The sequence below is a fragment of the Myotis nattereri genome (assembly GCF_964212035.1).
Source record: "Myotis nattereri genome assembly, chromosome: X".
Taxonomy (NCBI): Eukaryota; Metazoa; Chordata; class Mammalia; order Chiroptera; family Vespertilionidae; genus Myotis; species Myotis nattereri.
Genome location: NC_138078.1, coordinates 52,257,237 through 52,280,489, shown reverse-complemented (window position 1 = coordinate 52,280,489; position 23,253 = coordinate 52,257,237). Strand labels below are relative to the sequence as shown.

General features: G+C 50.1%; 1 protein-coding gene across 5 annotated transcripts; it reads right to left on the bottom strand.

Moving 5' to 3' along the window:
* On the bottom strand, window positions 1-23,253 carry NLGN3 (neuroligin 3). Of its 5 annotated transcripts, none has more exons than XM_081080856.1 (6): window positions 23,130-23,251; window positions 19,961-20,616; window positions 12,765-12,914; window positions 6,167-6,352; window positions 3,320-4,109; window positions 1-2,684 (listed from the first exon to the last, which is right to left on the bottom strand). In XM_081080856.1, exons 2-6 carry the CDS (start codon window positions 20,415-20,417, stop codon window positions 1,841-1,843), a joined length of 2,427 nt encoding a protein of 808 aa, XP_080936982.1. In that variant the 5' UTR covers window positions 20,418-20,616; window positions 23,130-23,251; the 3' UTR covers window positions 1-1,840. The 5 variants fall into 5 exon arrangements, with proteins under 5 accessions (XP_080936982.1, XP_080936983.1, XP_080936981.1 ...); XM_081080857.1 differs by lacking the exon at window positions 6,167-6,352 and adding an exon at window positions 14,518-14,577 and having other exon boundaries at window positions 23,130-23,247; XM_081080855.1 differs by lacking the exon at window positions 23,130-23,251 and adding an exon at window positions 14,518-14,577.

Below are 23,253 nucleotides of genomic sequence, written 5' to 3'. Positions count from 1 at the left end.
ACTGTGTCAAGTCAATCATTGCCCATCTCTCTTTTGGTCCTTATACTACCTTGTGTTCATCCCCTCTGAACATCATCCTGTTGTGTTGGTTCATCTTCCTCATTTTGTCAGGGTCATTTAGAAGAATTATATTCTTGGTTTCTGAGGTATCAGCAACCCCACCCAACTGTCATACTTGTTGAGCTGGTTCATCCCTTCAAGTCATTGAGAATAATATGAAATACCATAATGCTAACCCTGTAGAACCTCATTGAATCTGTCCTCCAAGGTTGATAGGGAGTCACTGATTATAATCCTGGAGAGAAACTGCTCCCAGGGCCCCAATGAACTTCTCCAATTCCAATGACCAGAATAGGACACAAGCATCTCTGTGGAGGAGAGGGCCCTTGCTCTGCCAGTCACCCAAGGCAAGGGAGTCTACAGACCTGATGCCTCACTGGATTCAGATATGAGTAGGAATTTCAGCATGTTAGAGGTCAAACCTCCTCCCATCCCCCAGTCCAGGATGAGGGCAGGGTGGTGGCCCTGGTAGCAATGACAGCACGGATGGAGGCGGCAGCAGCGTGATGGCATGCAGAGGAGAAAGAAGTGTTATTTTTGCTATTTCATTAGGAGGCCCTCAGGCACTAAGAGAAGGCTTCAGAAGCAGGAACCCATGGCCCTGGAGGTGGGGACAGCAACCTGATGAAGATTGGAGAGGCCTTCATGCGGGTCCAGCAGAGCGCAGCCCAGACATGTGTCAGTTTAAAGGCACAGGAGGCAGAGAGCTGTTGTGATTCCTAGCCTGCAGAGGCACCCAGCTGGGAGGTCTGTTAGGGCAAGGCCTGTGCAAGGGAGGCAAATTGGGAGTGCTAACTGGATTTTTTATTTTTATAACAAGACACTGTGTTTAAAATTTTTACAAAGGACAAACTCCATGGGTTTCTGTTAGTGTTTTAAGAACTTTTCTTAAAAAAAAAAAAAAAAAAGCCAACGACAACAAAAAACACTGCCTTTTTGAAAGAGAAATGACAGACACAAGAGACTGTAAATAAAATGGGGTGAATTTCTGATGGCATTACCCCGAGGACAGAGGCGTGAACTCCACAGAACCTCATTCACCAAATCTACTCTGCAGTCTGCAGCCCTTCACAGGGACACAGAGATGGCTGGAGAGTTCTCCCCTATGGCCTCCAGCCCCATCCGGCCATAGCCCCTTCCTCCTTCCAACCTGTGGTCTTACTCAAATCTGTTTCTTTCTTGGGGGTCCTGTTCCTTGGTCGGATTCTGTGAACACTGGAGCCAGAAAGACCTGGGCTGGGGCCCTCCCTTCTGGAGCTTCTTCGCACTCACAGGTTGGAGAAGGATTTGTTCCTTTTTTTTTTTTTTTAAATCAACAAAAACAAGACCAGAAAAAAAAGATCAAGTCTAGGGGAGAAAGAGCTACTCTGCTCTTTACAGCTCCCAAGTCTGGAGTTGGTTGGTGGTGCGGTTCCAAGAGAGGCGGAGGGCAAGCACCAAGGGGGTGTCCAGCTGGTGCTTTCAGGCCCCCAGGAGAGTCTGCGGTCAGGCTCAAGGAGCTGGCTTCAGCTGCTGTCCCATGGGTCCTCAGTTTCCCAAGGACTCATTTGCATCCCCATTTGGAGGGTTTGTTTAGGTTTACTTCCTTATTTGTGTTTTTGTACATGCGGGTGCATGTCCACGTCTATCTATGTTTGTGCAGGTGGGTCTGCTGTTTGGGCGTGGGTGCGTGCGTATACATATATATCTGTATGCGTTTCTCTGTGTGTCTGTGTGTGCATGTGTGTTCGTGGATCTGGGAGGAAGGGAGCCAGGAGATAGGCTGTGCTCTGGGCTGGAGCTATACCCGGGTAGTGGAGTGTGAGTGGGGCAGCCCAGTACTGTTGAACCCTGCGGCAAAGGTGTTATAGGGGTGCAATGTCTGCAGCCCTACCAGGGAATTGGGAATCATAGTGATGGTGTTGGGGGTCATGAGTGGGATGTCATCAGGGGAGCGCCGCAGGGTCAGAGTGTAGTCGGGCAGCGCAGTGAGGCGCAGTGTGTCGTGAGGGGGACCGGCCTCACACTCATGGTGGGTGGGGCCCAGCTGTAATGCTGCCAGCTCCTCCTCAGGAGCAGCTCCCAATTCGGGGGCCCCGGCTCCCCTCTGAGGGCTAGGCTGCCGCAGGGGCTCCTGACGTCGTTTGTCCTTACGGTAGTAGAGGGCAGCGAAGGCCAGAACATTAAGGAACAGAAGGGAGGCCCCCACAGCGATGGTGACACTTAATTCAGTGGAGTAGTCACGAGGGTTCTCCACCAAGAGTGGCCCTGCATTCTGATCCCCATTCCAGGACCCTTGGGCATTCTCATTGCTATAGGCAGGAGAGATGGCTGGCCGCTTGGTGCTCCAGGTCTTACCGTTGGGCCTTCGGGTAATGTGGGAGCTGTGGGTGGTATCCAGGGGTGGCACTTTGGTGGTTGTGGACGTATAGTGGAACATGTCATGCAGGTTGTATAGGTGGGGCACCAGGTGTTTCCAAAACGCCACCTTAGTGGCCCGGTAATGATCTCGAACCCTCGGTTTCAGCCCGATGTGAAGGTAAAGCTGGTCTCGGGGGTTGTATTTGGACCAGGCCACTTCCTCAAAGCGGTTGGCCTTGGTGTGAATAAACTTGGTGTCCTGGGGGACCGGCTTGTTGGGATCCCTGAAATACCACATGAAAATCTGGGGTCACCAATCTACCTAGATGAGGAAAGGTCCCAGTATTCTTCCTCCCACACCCACCCCTAAAAACCTCCTCCCCAGTCTAAAACTTCCCACTGTTTCCATCTTTTTCAGGGCCCCTCCCTTTGTCCATACTCCTCTTCCCCAGCCTTGAACTCCTACTGCCCACAGCATCATGGAACCATCTCATCCTTCCCTATGCCCATCCTGTAAGATCATGCTATGCCACTTTTCCTTTTCACATGCTACTGAGCATCCATCAATCTTTTCAGCTGCCCAGTTTTCTGAAGAGCCTTTAAAGGCTCTTTCTGAATGTACTTTACTCTTACTTCACACAGCCTCTGGCCATTTAACCTTGCATCCCATAGTTTAGCCAATGACTCTCACTCCTGCTCAGTACTAATGTTAACCGAGTTGTGAGCCTGAGCAAAAATTTTAAGGGAAGGAAATGGCATGAAAGACTCAAAAGGAGGAAGTACGGAGGGTTGTGTGTGAAAGGGTTACCAAGCAAGACTTGGGGAATACTTTAGGAAGGGAGATGATGGAAGAGATTTAGACAGAGCAGAGGGGAGGGCATGCTGGGGTCCCAAAGAAGAACCCCCACGTTCTCCTTACCCGGTCTTGGCAAAGTTGGTCCAGTAGGTCATGACAACAGCACTGAGCATAACGTCATTCTTGGAGAAATTGCAGGGGAAGAGGTCAGTGGGGCCCACCATAGGGACACCGAAAACATAGGGTACTTCGTCCCCATGAGCTGCATCTGACCAAGCAGGCTTCATGAGGCTCTGGCAGTGATGGTAGAAGGCGTAGAAGTAGGTAGGTGAGCCATAGCGGGCATGCAGATCAGCTGTCACCACTGAGGGTTCCACCCACTGGTGGTCAGTGAAGAGTGCCACCAGTGTTTTACGGCGGGTCTCAGGGTTGTCACGGTCTGCCCAGTCTGTGTACATAAACTTGATGGTCTCCCGCAGGGTATCCTTACCCTCAGGATATCCATATAGATTGTCCACAAAGTTGGAGACGGAGTAGTCAAAGTCAGTGCCAGAGACACCATCCTCAGGGTCCACCACCCCTTCCACAAACTTGAGCCCCTCACCCTGGTTGACACCTAACATGATGTCATAATTGAGGAACTCACCCTGTTCCATGAGAATCTCAGGGTCATCAGGGATGACATCACCATCAATCACAGGGCCAAAGGCCACATGGTAGCGGGCTGGCTGGATGTCCTGTTCTACTAGCTCCTTGGCACTCTTTTGCCGAAGACAGTCCACCATATCCACTGTGTCTAGCACATTACAGCCCACCTTGTCTGCCAGCAGGCTGGTATACTTCACTGGTTGGTAGTTCACAGCCCAGCTGGATAGAGCAGAACCACTTTGGATGATGGCCCTCTGAAAAAGCCCTAGAGAAGATAGGCAACACCAGGTCAGATCTGTCTTGTCACCCACAGCCCAGGCCTCCCTTGCCTGTCTCTGAGAGATAAAGCAAACATTTCCTCATTCCTTTGTTACTGAGGCTGCCCTATGGGTTGAATGGGCTGGAAAAGAGTAAAAATCCTTTGGGCTGGGATGATTGGTGAGGACCAGAGGATGGGTTGCTGGGTCCCTTCCCTGATTGGTCCACTGCCTGCTTCTAGCTTCCTTGTCCTGGGGCAATGGTTGGTAACTTGGGGGTTAAGGACATGCCAGGAAGAATTAACCCCTTGGGCCCCAGACATCAGCTTCCTTATGCTCTTTCTCTTTATCTCTCCTTGTCTTCCCCGCTTGCTTCCTGCCCAGCTGGGCCCAGTTCTGTGCCAGCACACCACCAGGGAGCTGGCGCTTCCACCACAAAGGGGTCTTTTTCATGAGAGATGAGAAATGCAAGCAGGAGAGAGCCTCACATTCTGGGAGTCTGGGGAAGGATTTTGAGGGCAAAGTTCTTGGGGTCTGAAAGTCTCCAGGGAATGTGCCCTCCCAGTCCATAGTGTCCACAGAGACTTTCCTTTTCTTGAAGCTACTGAGGCCTCAGATCCAGATTTTCCCCTAGTTGACGGGGAGCCAGTCCCCCAAACTAAAAAAATGAATGATTCTTTCCTAAAATAGGGGGGTATCATTCTCTCCCTGGCCCCAACACTGCCAAGGGATAATCTGGTCCTCAGGCACACAATTCCATTCCTCTAAAAGAAAGACAGATGCATGGGCAGAAAGAGAGGGAGAGAAATACAGATGACAACTTAAGAGACAGCCTCACTTTTCAAAAGATTATTCTCCATGAGTCAATTAAGGAAAGGCAGAGAGAACAAATCTTTAAAGCAGCCAGACTTCCAGGGACACGGGCCCGCTAGGAGACAGAGTGTAGCACCACTCTGAGGAAGGCCTTCTCCTCCCTGTGAAATAGTCCCAACCAGAGGAGGTACTATTCGTTCCTCTTTTCAGACAGAGGCACCCTCACAGCCAGTCACTTCATCCATCTTTGTGGAAAAGGGACTCCTGCTCCAATGATAATCACCTAGAAACACATTCTAAGGTGGGATGCAGATCCCAGCTTAGACTTCCCTCACCGGGGTAGTTCCTAGAGGGAGAGAGGATTTCTAAGTCAGAGCTGGTGATTTTTCTCTCTCAGAGAGATAGGCCTTCTTCAAAGAGAGACTGAAAGTCTTCTTGTGAGAATATCACTAACTCATGGGATTGATTTCAATGAAAAAAAGTCTCTCACATATTTCCTTACTTCAGAGAAAGGCACCTTTACCTCTCAGAGACAGAATGTGCTATAGTCCAGAGGTGATGAGAACATTTCCTGTGAGCACAAAAGGGCCTATTCAGCCCCCTTGGAAGAGTTACTGGCAGAGGGACACACAGCAAGGAGAGAGGCTTTCCTTGGGGCTAAAAATGAGAGTTTCCTTTAGCAGGGCTGTACAGTCCATAAGGAGGTCCAAGTCCGATGATAGGTTTCTACCCTCAGAAAAAGCCTACCCTGCAGGTTAGCAGTCCTTACCTGGGACCCATCCCCCCTCAAGGAAGATCCCTTCTTGTACAGATTTGCTCGTCAGAAAGAAAGCCGGAGAATGAGTGTTTCTTACACCTAAAAACTAATTTCCACCCTAGAGCTCTACCTTGCAGTCATGTGTCCTTCCCTAACTGAAAGATCCCCTGCCTCAAAAAGAACTCTTGTCCCTTCAGAGAGAGGCAATGGATTCCCACTCACTCAAATAAGACTCCGATGTCAGAATGGGGTTACTTTTCTAAGCTGTAAGTGGGATTCTCTCCTCCTCTCTCTCCCATTGGGAGAATTCCATCTTCTTCTAGTGAAACATTTCCCATCAGCTTCTCCCCAAAAGTATACTGAGCTGATAGAAGAGGGTGGGCTGATTCCCCTGGTGCTCCGGGGCATAGAACTGGGCACTCTGGAGCCTGAGAGGCCTGAGGTGCAGGGTAGCCAGCACTTTGCTGGTTCATATTTGCTCCCAGAGCTACTCACCCTCAGAGTGATGTGACAACGTGAGGAGGCTGACACAGGACGCACCGATGCCTGAGCCAAAGACTGTGATACGACGGGGATCGCCACCGAAGAAGGCAATATTCTCACTCACCCAGCGGAGCGCCTGAATTTGGTCAAGGAGCCCATAGTTGCCCTTGGCAGCCTGATCTCCAGTGCTCAGGAAACCTGGATTCAACAAAGGGCATGAGGACAGTGAAGGTGGAGGGATGGAGAACCTGCAGTATGATAGAAGGGGCTGTGAGGACAGAGGATGAGCATGCAGCACAGTTCTATCCACCTAGCAAGTATAAAGCAGAGCTCCTTTCTGCAAGGTCCAGCACCATCAGTACAGGAAGGGTCGGCTCCCTGCCTCCCGCCCATTCTCCAGTTTGGAAGGAGGGGTCTCCAGACCATTAGAAGGGGATGCTTCCAGTTGGGAGACCTGCAGGAACTGAAAATGACCAGGACCCAGCATCCTCTGCCCTGATGTACTATCCTGGTTATGGTTCTAGCACCTGGCATTATAGAGTGGAAAAAGCAGGGACCCTGGACTCAAATAGTCTTTGGTTCGAGTCCCGGCTCTACCACTTACTAGTCATGTAGCTTTTGGCAAATTATTTAACATCTCTGGGCTATAGGTTCCTCTTCTGTAAAATGGGGATAAAAAATACTCTGAGTTGTTACAAGGATAAAAGGAACATAAATAAGCATCACTAATATGCTGAGCACATTGTAAATCTGTAGTTACTTCTTTTCCCCCTTCCTTCTCTCTCTGAAGAAAATGAAGATGCTAAGAGGCAACAACCCCTAAGCTCTCTTTGCCCTTCCCATACAAGTTAGTCTATCTCCATTTCTTTCCAGGGCCCCGGATGTTCCCTTCCCCTCATTCTCAGGACAGGTCTTCATTCCCTTCCTCTAAAGACCTAATGAATCAGAAACTCTAGGGATGGGACCCATCAATCAGCATTTTTAACACACTCTCCAGGTGATTCTGATGCCTGCTAATGTTGAAAAACCACTGGGTTAGACCATCTTTTTCATCTGGTGGAGAAATTGGGGAGTCAGTGCAGTGCGTTACCACAGAAACAGGTCTTCCCGCCCACCCAGTGGAATTTGCTGCCAGGAGATATGTCACCATGGAGACTACCTTCCCACCCACCTGCTGGGATTTGCTGCTGTGGACACTTGTTACCATGGAGACTACCTTCCCACCCACCTGCTGGCTATTCCACAGAGATGTCCTATATCTCCTCATCCTCCTTCCCCACACGCTTTCATTTCAGATGGATTCTGCTGCCTCATTTCAACCCTCTTCCTGATCTATAGGCTCCTTGGGGCTCTATCTTCTTCCACCCTAGACTTTCAGAAGGGTTCTTTCCAGGTGGAACTTGTGGAGCTCCTACATATTGGAAACCCATACCTGGATCAGCATTATAAAAAAATGTTTTTATTGATTTTTAGAGACAGAGGAAGGGAGAGGGAGAGAGGAGAGAGAAATAGAAATATTGGTGAGAGAGAAACATCATCGATCAGCTGCCTCCTGCACAACCCCTATTGAGGATCCAGCCTGCAACCTGGACATATGCCCTGACGTGGAATTGAGCCAGTGACCTCTTGGTGCATGGGATTACACTCAACTACTGAGCAACACTGGCCAGGCTAGGTTAGTATTTTTTTTTAACCCCACCATGAAAAGCTCCTTCACAGCATCTGGCATCATCTTTATGAGAGGCTGTGTTTAAGGAGGCTCCCTCAGCTCACAGAGAGCTCTCTGGCAGTCCTGAAAGTCCACGGGCAGAAGCTGAATTCAAAAGACTCAGTAAGGCACAAGAATTCCTCAGCGTCTTTCTCAAGTCCTTCTGTTTCTAGCTTCTGCAAGAGAGCTCATTTCACCCTCTTCAAGTTATTAATTTACCTTTGGTACAATTAAGTATGTAAAGTACTTAGTTAGTCCTCTCAGGACCTAATCACAAGCCCTCTTTAGCCCCAGGTTCCCAATGAGGAAATGAGAAGGAATTAGAGAAAGCTTGCACGAGGATGAATGGAGGAGCGCTTGTTCCTCTAAACAACAGGACTAGCTCCTCCTTTGCCAGGCCCATTCACAAACTGAAGCTGCTCCTCCGAGTCTTAAGAAGTATGCTGACCAAGATTCAACCCAGCTGTCCAAACCTTGAGACCCTCTGGCAAAAATCACTATGTACTTCTCTAGGCCTGCCTGTCTTCTGCTCCTCCTTTCCCCAAATCCTTTTCTCCATTTCTCTCATTTGGGCAACAGCATATTTGGCCTTAGCCTTTGTCAAGGAAGGTATCATTCAGTGAAATGTGTCAAACACATCTGTCCTAATCATTAGGAAGAGCCTGCATTTGGATGAAGGAAAGTAGATTGCTCCAACATGTGCCAGTTTCCTGGGTTAGGAGCAAAGGACTGAAAGGGCTAGGTGGAGGGTTTGTCCATCACTCTTGGCTCCCTGAGATCCCAAGAACCTTGGGATAAGAAGATCTGAAGCATGTGGATGATGCCATGCCAACCATCCTTACTATAAGAGTCCTGCTTGAAGTGCTATATCCAACAGGCTCAGGAAGATGACACAGCAAACATGACCCACCACAAGCACACAAAACCTGGCAGTCTGGGAGAGCAGTCACTCACTGCTAGCTCCCCCGTAACTCAGCCATCCATGCAAAGCATGTGAGAATGAGGGCTAAAATACCAAACTCCACAAACTGCCAAAATAAACCTGAGCCAGTATCCCTGGGCCCAAGTTTATGCTGCAGTGCATGGTAAGTTGCTTGTCAATAGAAGACAGGGGATTCTGGCACCAATGATATCAAAACCAGATATCCATGCCACTCAAGGCTTGATGTTTACCAGGTTTTCAGTTTGCCTGAAGGGTACCTGGGCAAGGATATAGGATTAAATTCTGGAACCCAGAATAAAACTTGGCAAGCCTCTACTTCCTCAGTCCCAGGGATAACCACATCCTATATCCTGCTGGGGTCCCTTTCTTTTGTTGGTCTCAAGCCCAGTGAGAGCTTCTCAAATAATAACTACCATTCTTGCCTTGGACTTTCTCCAAATACATGAGTCACCCAAGATGTCTAAAGAAGCACCTTAAGTGAGCTGTCTGTTTGTGCTCAGTGCTCCAGAGAAGCAGATGGGAAGGAGGGTAAATGAATACATATACAGCAGTCCTAAAATAACTTTGTCTCCTTCAACATCTTTTCATTATAATGTTGATAAGATGCCATAGGAATTTAACTCTTGTTTGTATCAATTAGCCTAAGGTTAAAATTGGTACCTTTATACATTGTTTCACTTAATGTCATAGAATCTATTGATAATGTTAAGTGGGGACTTACTATAATTGCGGTTCAAACTAGCCACCTGTTCTGGGATGCTTTGGGAAACAAAACAACAAAGCCTCAGCAAAACTGAGGAAAATCCCCAAGTGTCATGGACAAACCCATGTTCTACAACTGGCACCAAGAAGCAAAATATCTTGTATGTACCCAGAATCCAACCAGTGGCTTTACTGATTACATTTTTGTTTCCTAGCAGGCACTGAAGAATACACAGGAAGCAGTAAAGAACTTCTGATCAAATCTTAGTTTATGACTCCTTCTGAGGTTTGGGTAATATTAGTTTGATCATTAACTGCTTACGCCCAAAGAATAATATTTCTGCCCACAGATATGCTGTTCTGGTTAGCCAAATGACAGGAGGTTGTAAAGTGGGAGGTTCTCAACCTGGGTTTCATGGATGAGCTTCAGTGGGATCCATGAAATCATTTCTACAAGTGTGTGTGTGTGTGTGTGTGTGTGTGTGTGTGTGTGTGTGTTTCCAGGCAAAGTGCATAGCTTTCATCAGAATCTCAAAGGGGTCCAAGACTCCCCAAGAGGTTAAGAACTTCTGATACAGAAGCATAAGGATTGGGACAGCTTCGGCTAGGGTTGTGAAGTAATCAGCAAATCACAGGGAGTACTCACCAGCAACAGCCTTCTGTGCAGCCCACAGCTCCCAACCGACACTGCAAATCTGTCTCTCCTGTCTCCTTTCTGCCTCCTTTCTCTTTGTCACCTTTTCCTTTTCTGTCCCCATCCTGTTCTTTTCTCCTTTACATTCTCCCCTCTCCCTCACTCCTCTCCTCTCTCTTTCCTTCATCCCTAGCCAGTCCAAAAACATGGAACTGAAGCATATTCTTAGTACTCTCTGTGCTTTCCAATACATCGTCTAGACTGAAGCTTTGTGCTTATAATTTTTAGAAGCAGCTGAGTTGAATGTTTTCTATTACTCTCACTAAGAAAATAAAGTAGCAACATTACTTTTGGACTTAAACTGCTGGGTATGTGTGCCTATATATCTGTGTATGATTATATTTGTATATTCATCATTTTTTAAGAACTCTGCAGCCCTAGTACATGTATTTCCAGCCACCTTCACAGTATCGTATCATTTTTATTGTCACAGACTCAAATTCCCTTTCTCAACAGGACAGAACTTCTTAGGAGAACCTTGCCAAGATGTCTGGGGAAGCTCAGACAGGAGCAGCAGCAGAATCATGAAACTCAAAGCACATCAGACTATTAACAGACTGGGGAGCTGCCCTGCAGGCTTCATACCCAGTATCCAGATACCACTGAAGGGGACACAGGCTCCACTTTTTCCAGGGAATATCACTTCTCCAGCCTGAACCCCAAAAAGGTATCTTGCTATCCCATATAGTATTAAGGCAGTACCAGAGCCTCTGGAATTAGAACTGGCAAAGCAATATACTCAAAAGCAAATTAAAATAAGCCAACTAGCCATGTAGGAAGCCATGCCTAATTGCTGGTTCAGCACGCAGGCCTACAGACCTGACAAACAGCCTTGACCCCCACTAGAATTCTGAGGACACAAGCCCTCGAGGTAAGAAGTTGACTTCTTCATGCCACTCCAAGGATATGGGGCTGCATGTGCCCTCTGAGGCCTAGGTGAGCATATGAAAAGGAGCAAGGACCTTTATGCCCAGTCACCTCTTTGAGGCACTTGTTTACCTCAAGACCTTTGCCACATATAAGCATTAACAGTCACTGAGAAAGGTATGGGGTATAGTGGAAGCCCAAATTACTGAAACAAGTGTGTGGGTGACACAGTGTGTGTGGAGAAGGGCATGTGGGAGTGTATGAGGAAGCATTTGGAAAATAAATGTGTGTGTGAGAATGTGTTTGTATAATATGTGGGACCGTATGAGGATGTACGCATAGAGTAGAAGAAATGTACATGTGTGTGTATATGGGGTACATAAGTGTGGGTGTGCATGAATATGGGTGTGAGCAAAGTTGTATGTGCATGAATGGGCAGATGTGGGTATATGAATGTGTATACATTTGTGGGATAGTGTGGGGGAATATGTAGACATGTATGTATTAGATGTATATATGCAAGGTATATATGGGACATATGTGTCCATGTGGGTATATGTGTAGGAGGTCTGTATGTATATATGTGAGGGGATGTAGATATAGATGTGCAAGCAGGGATATGAAGTGTGTATGTGTATGTGTGTGTGTGCGTATGTATGTATGTAGTATTTGTGTATGTGTGGGGTGGGGAGGTGTGGATGTGTAGGTATGGGTGTTTTTGTGTAGGAAGGGGGAATATTGGTTTGTGTTTATGTAGGGAAAGTGAGGGACATATGTGTGTATGTGGGTGTTGGATGAATGTGGAAGTGGGGTGCATGGGGGATATAAGTATGTATGGAAGAAATATTTATGTACATTTAAGGTATATATGTGTGGGGTTTGTGTGTGGATGTGCAGGGTATGGGTCTTTGTGTAGAGCATACATATGGACATAGATATGTGTAGGGAGCAATATATGGGAGTGTGTGTGTGTGTGTGTGTGTGTGAGAGAGAGAGAGAGAGAGAGAGAGAGAGAGAGAGAGAGAGAGAGAAATCTGTGTAGATGTGGGATAGGGTTATGGGATATATAGAATATAAGGGCATGTAGATATGTGTATGAGTGAGACTATATGTGTGGAGTGTATATGGAGTGCTGGGGGAATGTGTGTGTATGTGAGGAAATCTATATATGTGGATGTGGGGGTCTACATGTGTACGGATATGTGAGTGTGCTTGTGGGGGGATGAGAGAGAAATCACCATATGCATGGGGGTGAATGAGGACAGTGTGCATATGTGAACATGTGAAGGTATGTGGGTGTGTGGATATGTGATTGGCTAGAAGGAATTCCTATGTATGTGCAGGGTGTTTAGAGATTGTGGGTGGGTGGGTAGTGATGAGGACAGGACACTAGAAAATTAATGGGCCCTATAAGACTCAGCCAAGCAAAAGTCTGGAAGCAGAGACCTGGCTTAAGACCTAAGAGAAGGTGTAGAGTTTGAATTGAATTTCCAGTGGGAACTAAACATCCAGGAAAGGGCCTGGGGACATAGGGAAGCTCCCATTACTTGGGTAGGGGTAATGGGATAACAGCATTTTACTATGGTCATTAGCACCAGCTAGGAAACCAAGGCCACCTGTTCTTGACTCCCCAGCATTCTTTCTTCCCTCCTTGAGAACCCAGGCTTCCTCCTAGACACCTAGCAGGGAACCATACCTAGCACCCCAACCCGATAGTTGAGGGTGATGACGATGACGTTGCCATAACTGGCGAGGACGCTGCCATCAATCATGTTGCCTGTCCCTTCCATGTAAGAGCCTCCATGGATGTAGACCATGACGGGCTTAGCACCACTGTCCCGGATGTCTGTAAGAAGAAGGGGTGAGACACAGGCTGGGTAGGATGCCCTTCCTTCCCCACCCCCACCAGCCCTGGGGGGGGGGGTGCAGGTAGCAAAGCTATCCCAGGTGCCAGGACACCACCGCCATCTCTGAGGGCAGGACTCATGGGGCTGCTCAGCCTAGCGCTTGAGCATCAGCCAGAGATACTTGGACTTCAGTGGTGTTGGTGTTTTTAAAGACTCTGGTTTCAAGTGCCTCCCAGCAGCCTGGTCTGATACAGCTAGGCCTAGGTAGGCCTGGAGGTGGCGGGGGGGGGGGGGCAGACAGAAGGAAGAGGAAGGGCTGGTTCCTTGGCTGCATCAAGTGAGTCCTTCCCTGGGCACCCAGAAGTCCTGGGACCTGATATGGCTTTAGAGAGCAGGGGCTGGGGAGCCCTGGAACCCCCAAGACTAGACCAGTTCCATAGAAATACAGCCATTGGCAGAAGCTGGCCCCCCAGTGCAGACAGAGACAAGAGGGGTGGGAAGGGGTAGCACAGGGAGAGAACAAGGAAGAATATGAGGAAAGGGGAGTGAATGGCAGATATGGGATAGGGGACCCTTAGTGACATGGTTTCTCATTTACCCCATTCTCCCAGGACATCAGGCAGATTTATCTGGAGCCATTGAGGATGTGGAAGATGAAAGGACAGAACTAAGACTGAGAGATCTGGCCCCCGTCAGCATTAGAATGAAGATGGAGCCTCCCAGAGGCCATACAATGAGGGACCTTAAAGTGGCTGTTCCCCAGTCTCAGCAGACAGGGGCAGGGATGGGATGGGCATTCAGGAGGAGCCTCCTGGCCTGATCACCTCTACCTGGAGCCTCTCAACACTCAGCCACACCAGCACAACCCTAGTAGCCACCAACGGACCCCCTGATCTGTCTGGCCCCTCCGGGGGTGAGGGGGCAGGGTCACAGAGGTAGAAGGGAAAGCTCTCTGCTGCTGAGCAAACGTACCCTGTTTTCCCAAGGAGGAAGGAGGACTGGTTCATCCATCACTCAAGGATCTTACGCCATCCACTAACTGAGCTGTGGTGTCCCGGCCTCAGCCCAGAGCTTTAGCCCCCAGTCCTTCTGCTAAGAGAAGGCTGGGGAGGTTTTAGCTGGGGCTATTCTCCAGCCCCTTTGGTTGTCACTGCCTCACTCCTCTGTTCAACATCCTGCTGGGCCCCTCTCCCAGGAGCCAGTCTCCCCACAACACAGGCATCTCCTCACCCTCCCTCAGCCCTGCTTTCTCTCCACTCTCCCTGCTGCTCAGTAGGGGCAGGTGCCCATGAATCACAGAAGATGAGGAGGAAGCTGTCTCCAGCTTACTACTATAGGACTGAGAATGGGTGGGAAACCGGGGTGAGGAGGATGCCCTCCCCATGGCTCTGCTTGTCGTCTCCTGCTCCCACCAACATGTCCATCACCCTGGAACTCCCAATGGCCAACCAGGCCAAAGATGAATGAACAGCCCAATGGCCTTGTACAGAAACAGAAACACACCAACGGACGGACAGACAGACAGACGGGGCTTCTCCCCATTGAGAGGGGGAGGGGCTCTGTGCCATGCACCAGCCGCCACGCCCTGCAGCCCCCAAATACCTTCATCTTCATCCCCGTCATTATCCGCTAAGTCCTCGCCCTGTTTCTTAGCGCCGGATCCTGGGGACCAGACACGGGGAGACACAACAGCACAGAACAGAGAACAAAACAGAGAGAGAATTCAAAAACAGCATGACTGCAGTGTGGCCCAGCAAGCCAGCTCTGGGCCTGGGCCCAGGACAGGCAGGACGGATGGCAAGAACTGAGGGAATGGGTGGGCTGAGGCCCAGACCTTCATCAGGAAGATGGTGTTGCAGGCCCCCGTTGTGCTGGCCTCCCTGCACTTCCCTGCCCCGCCTCCCTGTCCCAACAGCCCATCTCAACCAACTACCTTCCAGCTAGGAGGGAGGTAGCAGCAGGTGGGCCAGGGCACAGAGCCAGAGAGCTACTCAGGGAAGGGATTTCTTCCATCTGGAAGGGGCTGTGAGTGTACACATAGGCAGGCTGAGCTGGAGAGCAGGGCAGGCACTAAGTGTGAGAGGCAGCATTGCCAGCATGTGTGGATGTGGATGTGAGCTATTAGGGCAGAGAAAGGTGCCAGGGACCCCAGCCCTGGGCTCCTTGGGACCAATGAGCAAGCGTAAGCTGAGCCTCAGCTCACCCTGATTCCTACAGGAGAAAATGGGACATGAAGCTGTCCCTCTGGTCTTCCTTGTTGGGACCTCCCGCTCTGGATAATGGCAAATGAGGTTCCTGCCCATAGGAACCAGGCCTGAGAACAGCAAGCTTTGCTCTGAGATCTAGAGAGAGCCTGAGGAGGGAGGGAAGGAAAGAAACAGGGAGAAATAGGGGTAGGGTGGGGGAGGAGGAGAGGGAGGGAGAGAGAAGCAGAGGGAGAGAAACACAGAGATAGAAACAGAGAGAAGCAGAGAGAGAAACAGAGGGAGGGAGGGATAGAGAGAAACAGAGGAAGGGAGGGAGAGAGGGAAACAGAGATAAGAATAATGGTAATCACTCCTACTGTGTACTATGTACTGAATATTTATCATGTCAGAGACTCCACTTCTGTCATAGAGTTTCATCCTTACACCCCAATGAGGCGGGTACCATCTTTATTCTTGTTTTACTGATGGGGAAACTGAGGTTCAGAGGGGTAAAGTGACTTGCTCAAGATGATACAGCTAGAAAGTGCTAGAGATGAGATTCAATCCCAGGTCTACTTGACTCTGGAACCCATGGTCTTTCCACTGCACCATGCCATCTTTTTGGGATAGGGGAAAAGGAAGGGAAAATAAATGAGAAAAGAGGTGGAACATGGAGAGGAAAGGAGGGATGGGAAGGAGAGAAAAGAGACCAGAGGAGAGAAGAGAGACATTTAAGACCTGGGGGTAAGCTGGCACCAACTCTTCTTCCTGTTCTAAGGAGACAAGAAGTGCACCTTGAGAATGGCTGTGGAGAAAGGAGACCTCCTGCCTGGATGCTGGGCAGCATGTGGAAACAGAGGTCATTCTGTTGGCACCCAGCGCTTACCCTCTTCTCTAGGACACCAGATACTCTCAGCCTGGAGGCAGCAAATAGCCTTCTTTCTCAGCTGGCCTGGTCTCTGGTGCTGAATTCCCTTACAGCTATTAATCAAAACAGAAACCACCCTCATAATACAAAATGGCTTTTCAACTAGGGCAGGAGCCCAGCCCGAGGGATAGAAACCTCCTCCAGCTTCCCAAACTTCCAGTGCTGTCTACTGTCCTAACACCTAACATTACTGCCATCAGAGATCCTGTGGGGATTGGGGCTTCATTATCCACATAGTGGGCAGAAAGGAATCACTCATCCCTAAACATGAATTCGCTCCAACTTGAACGGGGTTGGGGTGAGGATGGGGCAGGTCTTCCCAGGAAATCCTTTACTTCCCATGGGCCCTGGCTTAGAAGATGCATCCCTCCTGACCACTGGGAGTGTTTCTGGGTTGCTGCACTGTCTCAGCTTCCTCTATCTGCCTTTGCTTCTTCAGCTTTGCACTTTGTGAACTATTCCTTGCTGCCATGCCTGTCACCCTGGCCAGCTTGACCACCATCCCCCATCCTGACAGAGTATTGCTACAGGATCCCAGCCAGGCCAGCCCTGCCTACCCTAAGCACACAACCCTAACCACCTCTGTGGATGAGTCTCCTCCAAATGGGCCCTGAATAGGGAACTACTTTGAACAGTTAAATGACCAAATGACCTCCCCTCCAACTGTCTGAAAATCCACCTCCCAGATTGGCCTGTGGGCCCTGGCTAAACTGGCTGAGACTAAATACTAGGCTAGGAGCTTCTTCAGAGTGGCAATCAGACCTTTAGTTATTTCTAAATCTTTCCTCTGCCTCATTTATCTCTCTCCACATCCCAACAACACCTAGCACTTGGCCTTGCCCACTGTCAACTATCATGATCAGTATATGTATCTGAGTGGAGCTAAAAGTCAGCTCTCTAGCCAAACTCTCAGGACTGGACTGTCTTAGGCCCTTACTGGTGCTCTGGGGAGGTCATTCTTCCTAGGAAATGGTTAATTTTAAGATCATTTCCTCTCCCTCCCACCCAAGTAAGTAACTCAAAGCAGTAACTTTAAGAGACCCTCTTTGTCTGGCTGGAGTGGCTCAGTGATTGAGCACTGACCTATGAACCAGAGGTCACAGTTCGATTCCCAGTCAGGGCACATGCCCAGGTTGTGGGTTCAATCCCCAGTGTGGGGCGTGCAGGAGGCAGCCAATCAATGATTCTCACCATTGATGTTTCGATCTCTCTCTACCTCTCCCCCTCTGAAATCAATAATATATATATTAATATATATTAAAGAGACCCTCTTCCTGAGTTCATTGATAGGCTAATGGAATGTTAAGGACAATACCAGTCCTCTACCACCTTCACATGTGCAGAGGTTCTTAAAGGAAAATATTTGCCTAAGGTCTCACTGTGAGTTAGCAGCAGAGCTGGGACTGGTCAGGCTTTGTGGCTCTGAGACCTGTACTCTTGCTGCAGCACCACAATGCTTCTTCATTTGTGAAAAAAAAAAAAAAAGTGTTTACTGGTAGCCTACTGCTTGTAGGGTCCTCGGCTGGGAGTAGAGATATGGTGGAAAACTCCCCTGGAGCAGCAGGCCTCACTCACTGCTCAGTGTGTATCAAAAGCACTCAGCACGCATGCCCATTGTGGAGATCCTGGGCTCTGCTCCCTGAGGTTCTCACTCAGCAGGGAGGACCCAGTCCCAGAATCCTGAAGACCCCACCTGGGGGAACCCTGCTCCAGGATTTCAAAGGAAAACAAACTCCAAGTTTGCCAAAGGGTTTTAGGAATTAGGCTGATTTTCCACCAATTCTTAGGCTATTACTGTTTCTAGTTTGGCCCAACCTGTCCACACTTTACCAGTTTTCAGAATTGGGGAGGCAGGAATGACTAGATGGGAGTTGAGTTGGTTCACGTGCTACAGCGGAAAGAACACTGTCCTGAGGGTCAAGGGACCTAGGTTTTGTTCCCAGCTCTGCCACAGACCAGTGACAGGGGATGAGCAGCAGCAAGTCACTCCCCTGGGCCTGTTTCCTCATCCATAAAATCAGGATACCAATTCCCGCCTTAGAAGCTTCCAGAGATGTAGGGAGGATTTTATGAGGTAAGTATGAAAATTCTTTACAGAAAACATAAAGTGCTACTCGAACATGAAGAATTGTTATACAGGGGGAACAAATTCCTCCCAGCAAGAGGGTCAATTTAAAACGCAGGGTCTCGTGCCTCCTTTAGAGTCCATAGTTCCAGGAGGAAATCCCTCCCCGCCCCCAAGTCTGCCACAAAACCAGCCCAGGTCACTCAGCTGCTCTGGCCAAAGGTGGGGAGTTGGGTGGCAGGATTCCTAAGCCTGTGCATGAGTTTGGTCTCAGCTTCAGGGCTGGAGAGTTAAGTCTAGACCAGTGATGGCGAATCTATGACACTCATTTTTTCAGTTGATTTTTCTTTGTTAAGTGGCATTTAAATATATGAAATAAATATTAAAAATACAGTGGGGCCTTGACTTACAAGTTTAATTCGTTCCATGACGGAGCTCGTAACTCAAATTACTCATATGTCAAATCAATTTTCACCATTAGAATGAATTGAAATGCTGGGCTGATGTTGTGGCGTTCACTGTGACGTTCGCTGCGCCAACTAGCAGTGGGATATCTGAAGCTGGCTCGTAACCCGAATTTTAGCTTGCAACTCAAAGCAAAAAATCGGCCAAGAGACGGCCCGTATCTCGAAAAACTTGTTAGTCAGGGCACTTGTAAGTCAAGGCCCCACTGTATAAGTCTTTGTTTTACTGTGGTTGCAAATATCAAAAACATTCTATATGTGACACGGCACCAGAGTTAAGTTAGGGTTTTTCAAAATGCTGACACGCCGAGCTCAAAAGATTTGCCATCACTGGTCTAGACTATCAATCCAGGAATGAACTTGGAGGGGTGAGCCCGTGGCTCCCTAACCAGGAAAAGGCCTCTGGTTCCACCTTGACTGACTTGAGTTCTCCTGAGGTGGCTAGAGAGAACCACTGGCTCTGTCTTAAGAGCGGAATTGAGGTCTGAGAAGATCAGAAGAAACGTGGTTGCTGCTTTTGCTCTGAATCTGCCTTAGGCCACCAAATCCTCCCTGAAAAGGCGGCCAGGGCCCTTGGATGAGGTGGAGCTATGTCTGCTCACCACCTGCCCCCTGAGCCTGGGCCACTTGAAGGAAGGCAGGGTCCTCAGGGGCAAGTGCAGGTGGGCAGTCAGCCCTCCCTCTCTCTTTCTCTCTCTCCCTCCCCGCCGGCTCGCTACCTACCTCCTTTCCTACAAATTTTCTTGTTGGGCTTTCGGGCGCATTCCTTGGAAATCCGCTTTACTGTAAAATGAATAAAAAACTAAAAAATAACAGGAGGCCTCTGCCAAGGGGCATGCACCCTCCACCCCCAGACCCCAAGAGCTGCTCTCAGGTGGCACATGGCAGAGAGCCTCTCCCACCACCTCCTTGTTTCTGTCACTTACCTTAGTGTGACCCCCGCGGGAGGAGGCACCAGCTAGTGAAAGAGGAGGCACCTAAGTAGTGCCCACCAGGCTTGCTCCGATCCCCCCACATACCTAGCTCCTTTGGCTACACACAACTTCCACCTTCCAAAGCAGGTGGAATGGCAACAGGAGGCCTGGTGGGGCTAGCATCCTCCCGCGGGCAGCTGCTGGCAGTGACCCATACTCCCCCAGGGAACCCCCATCCAGCACTCTGACCCTAGACTTGTCAAAGCTCTCAGGCCTGGCCAGGCCCCTCCTGGTAACAGTGTCACTCACACAGGGGAGCTCAGACAATGCTGGGAGAGCAAAGAACAGGGAGGAGGAAGGGGGACGCCAAGCAGAGTGATGGTTAGACAGACAGAGGCATGCTGCAGGGCACACAACCACATGCAAGCCACAAACACAACAGGGCAGGAGAAGGCAGGGAGGGCACAGTGCCTGGCCACAGCACTCACCATCCTCCGTGGGCACATAGACATTCAGGTAGAGGCAGTCTTCATTGGGCTCTTGGATGTAAGTGGCGACGATATCCAAGTTGGCAGTGAACCAGACAGGCAGCATGACTTCGGGCACAGCTGTGTGGATGTTCTGGGGGCACACTGGGGGAAAGTGTGTGGCGTTCCGGATGCCCGACCAGGATGGGGGTGGTTCAGGGGGCAGGAAGCGTTTCTCGCCGATCGGAGGAGCTGCGTAGGGCACCCCCAGGTATTGGTCCACAGGCCCCAGGATCTCACTGGGCAATGGTACCCGGGCACCCCTTAGCTTTCCAAAGTGAGTATTGACTGTGGGCGCTGGGGCCTGTGTACTGGCCCTTAGCACCAAGCCGAGGAACCACAGGGTGAGGCACAGGCTCCGGCCAACTGTGGGCTTGGGGCTCAGGGGCAGCCAGGGCAGGCCAAGCCACAGCCACATGTTCCGGGCAGGGGGACTGGCAGGAAAGGCAGATTCCAGGGTCACAGCATCAGCCCAATAGGCAGCCCCTTCATGGCCACACTGACTGGAACCTCAAAACTGAGCTCTTGAGGGACACCTATAGGTGCTGGCCACGTAGAGAGCAGGTCATCCAAGCACCACAGCTTCAGAAAGAAGACTCCCTCAGGGCCAGACAGGCCTGTGGAAAGAGGGAAGTATTCGTCATCCAAGACAGTGGGGAGGGTTATGGAGTGGGTTTTGGGGGCCCTGCTGGGCTTGGGCTATTCTCCTAGTTAGGAGAGGTTTCACATGCCCAAAAGTCGAGAGACCCATAGATGACCTCCACTGCCAATCTGAACCATTCTATGTGCCTGGCCATGGTTGGAAAACCCAAGGGGATTGACAGAATGACAGCAGTTGCCACTACAAATTACCAATCCCCAACTTGAGCTCCTCAGCCAATGGAGCTCCCGAGGGCCAGCTGGAGCCAGAGTAGCATGTGGTAGAAGAGGTGAGAACTGGAAATAGAGCTAGGTTCCCGGGCATGCTGCAGGAACACTGCGCCCTCTAGCCCCGGGACTGGAAAGCCCACACAAGGAACTCTGCTTCAGGGGACAGGATTGTGAACCTCACTCTGAGACTCTATGGCATAAGAAAGGAAAGCAGCAGTCAAAGGGTCCCACAGAGATATCCTTCATGCTCAAGGCAGGGCAGGGGCAGGAGCAGGGGCAGGAGCAGGGGCAGGGGCAGGGGCAGGGGCAAGGATAGGGGCAGGACAGCCATTTCCCAAAGTCCCCAGAACCTCCTGTGCCCTTCTGTACATTTCTCCTCAGCCCTAACTGCTCCCAAATCCTTAAGCCTTGGTCATCTCTGTCAGCTACCTCTGAGTCACATGGAATGCCAGAACTGAGGCAGAAACCCTTCTGCCTAGCACCCTAGGCATTGTTGATGCTCAGCCAGTGGAAAATAAACAGTGGAGTGTGGGGAACACACTCTCAGAGACTCACACTTTGAGATTCACAAAGTCTCAAAGAGGAAGTAAGAGATACCAAGCCAGATAATAAATACTACAATATTCACTCACAGAGACACACATTCCAAGCCCACAGAGATCCCCTCATATAGTGTCACATTCTGAGACAGAGAATGTCACCCAGCCAGAGACTTACTAAAATATAGTCACACATACTACTCAGGTAAATATCCAGACACATGCAGCATGATGGTGACACATAGGTGGAGACAGAAACAGGAATAGCAACACAATTGACACAGGCCTTCTGACACACAGGTACAGTCAACACATATCCACAGGTACACACAGACACTCGTGCATGGACACACACACACACACACACACACACACACACACACACACAATATATTTCCTTCCCCCCCCCCCCCCATTTCTCCCAATTTCCAAGATTGCAGGCCTTCTCCTTTAAGACTTTAAGAACTGCCTGAAGGGGTGGGGGAGGGAGATTGGGAACCCCCGACAATTCGCCACCTCCGAGAGGGGAATGAGATGAGAGAGAGAGAGAGAGAGAGAACAGAAGGAGGGTGAAGGGAGGGCGGGCAAAGAGACTAAAGGGGTGGGGGCTCAGACGAAATGGGGAGCAAAATATGGGGGCTTAGATTCCAGCCACTGCCCCACTGCCCATAATGGCCCAGGGTTAGGGGAGGAGGGGCAGGAGAAAGAAGGGGTAGGAGTAGGGAGGTGGAGCAGGAGCGACTGTGTGTGTGTGTGTGTGTGTGTGTGTGTGTGTGTGTGTGTATGGGGGGAATAGTCCGCAGCTGAGTTCACACAATCCCCCCATTCACTGTCTCCATGGCAACTCTGGGGCACAGACCGCTCATTCACACGGCTTCCCCACCAGCACCCACCCCCACGATTAACCCTCTCGGTGCCGCCCCTCCCCACAAATTCCATTAACCCTTTTGGGATGCTTCCCTCTCCAGTACCCCTTTGGTACCAAATGCCGGACCCCTTTGAGTCAATTCCCTGCAGTCCCTCCCCCGTGAACACCTAGACAAATCGACCCCCAAACGCCCTCTGTACCCTAAGACCCACTGTAAGTCCCCAAGGCCAAGATCTTCATCCTGGCCCAACTTCCAATTTGGGAGAAGACAAGGAGAGGTGGCAATGCCAGGGATTAGAATGGCATCTGGGGGTACTTTTTACGCTGGAGCAGTATTGGGTGAGGGGCATTGTACAGGAATGCACTGGTATTGTAAACCACAGGATTGGGGGCTATGAGGGCTCCGAACGGAATTGAGGGATGGAGCTGCATTGGAATGGGGAGGATAGGATAAAGGCCTCTGTTAGGAGGGGGGCTGCAGAGTGGGGGAGGGAGCCTGGCTGTGAGATGCTACCATAGAAGAGGGATGGGGTTGCACCGTGGGGGTGGGGGGACTGGCAATGTGCATAACAGGAATGGGATTGGGGGCCCTCAGTAGGGGTATTTTGATGAGCATTCGAGCCGGGCTGTGGAAATAGAGGGACCATGGGCAGGACGATGACAGGGATATGTGGGCTTCAGGGAGGAGGTGAAGGAGAGGAGTGGGGTAGGATTGGGGGGTCAGGGGTGCCGATGATGGAGAACATGGGGTTGAGGATGGGTAGCACTGGCTGGGGAGTGGAGGAGCCCGATTGGGAGGGGATAGGATGGGGCAAGGTATGGACGGCTAAAGAATGAGAGACCTCGGCCTCACCTGTTCCCCTGGCTGTTGCAAGCGACTGAACCGGGCCTCGGACCACCCATATCGCTTCCAGGCCAAGGGCTCCGCACCCGAATCCCCGAGATCTGCTCTCTGGCTGCTTGGCTGCTGTGCCCGC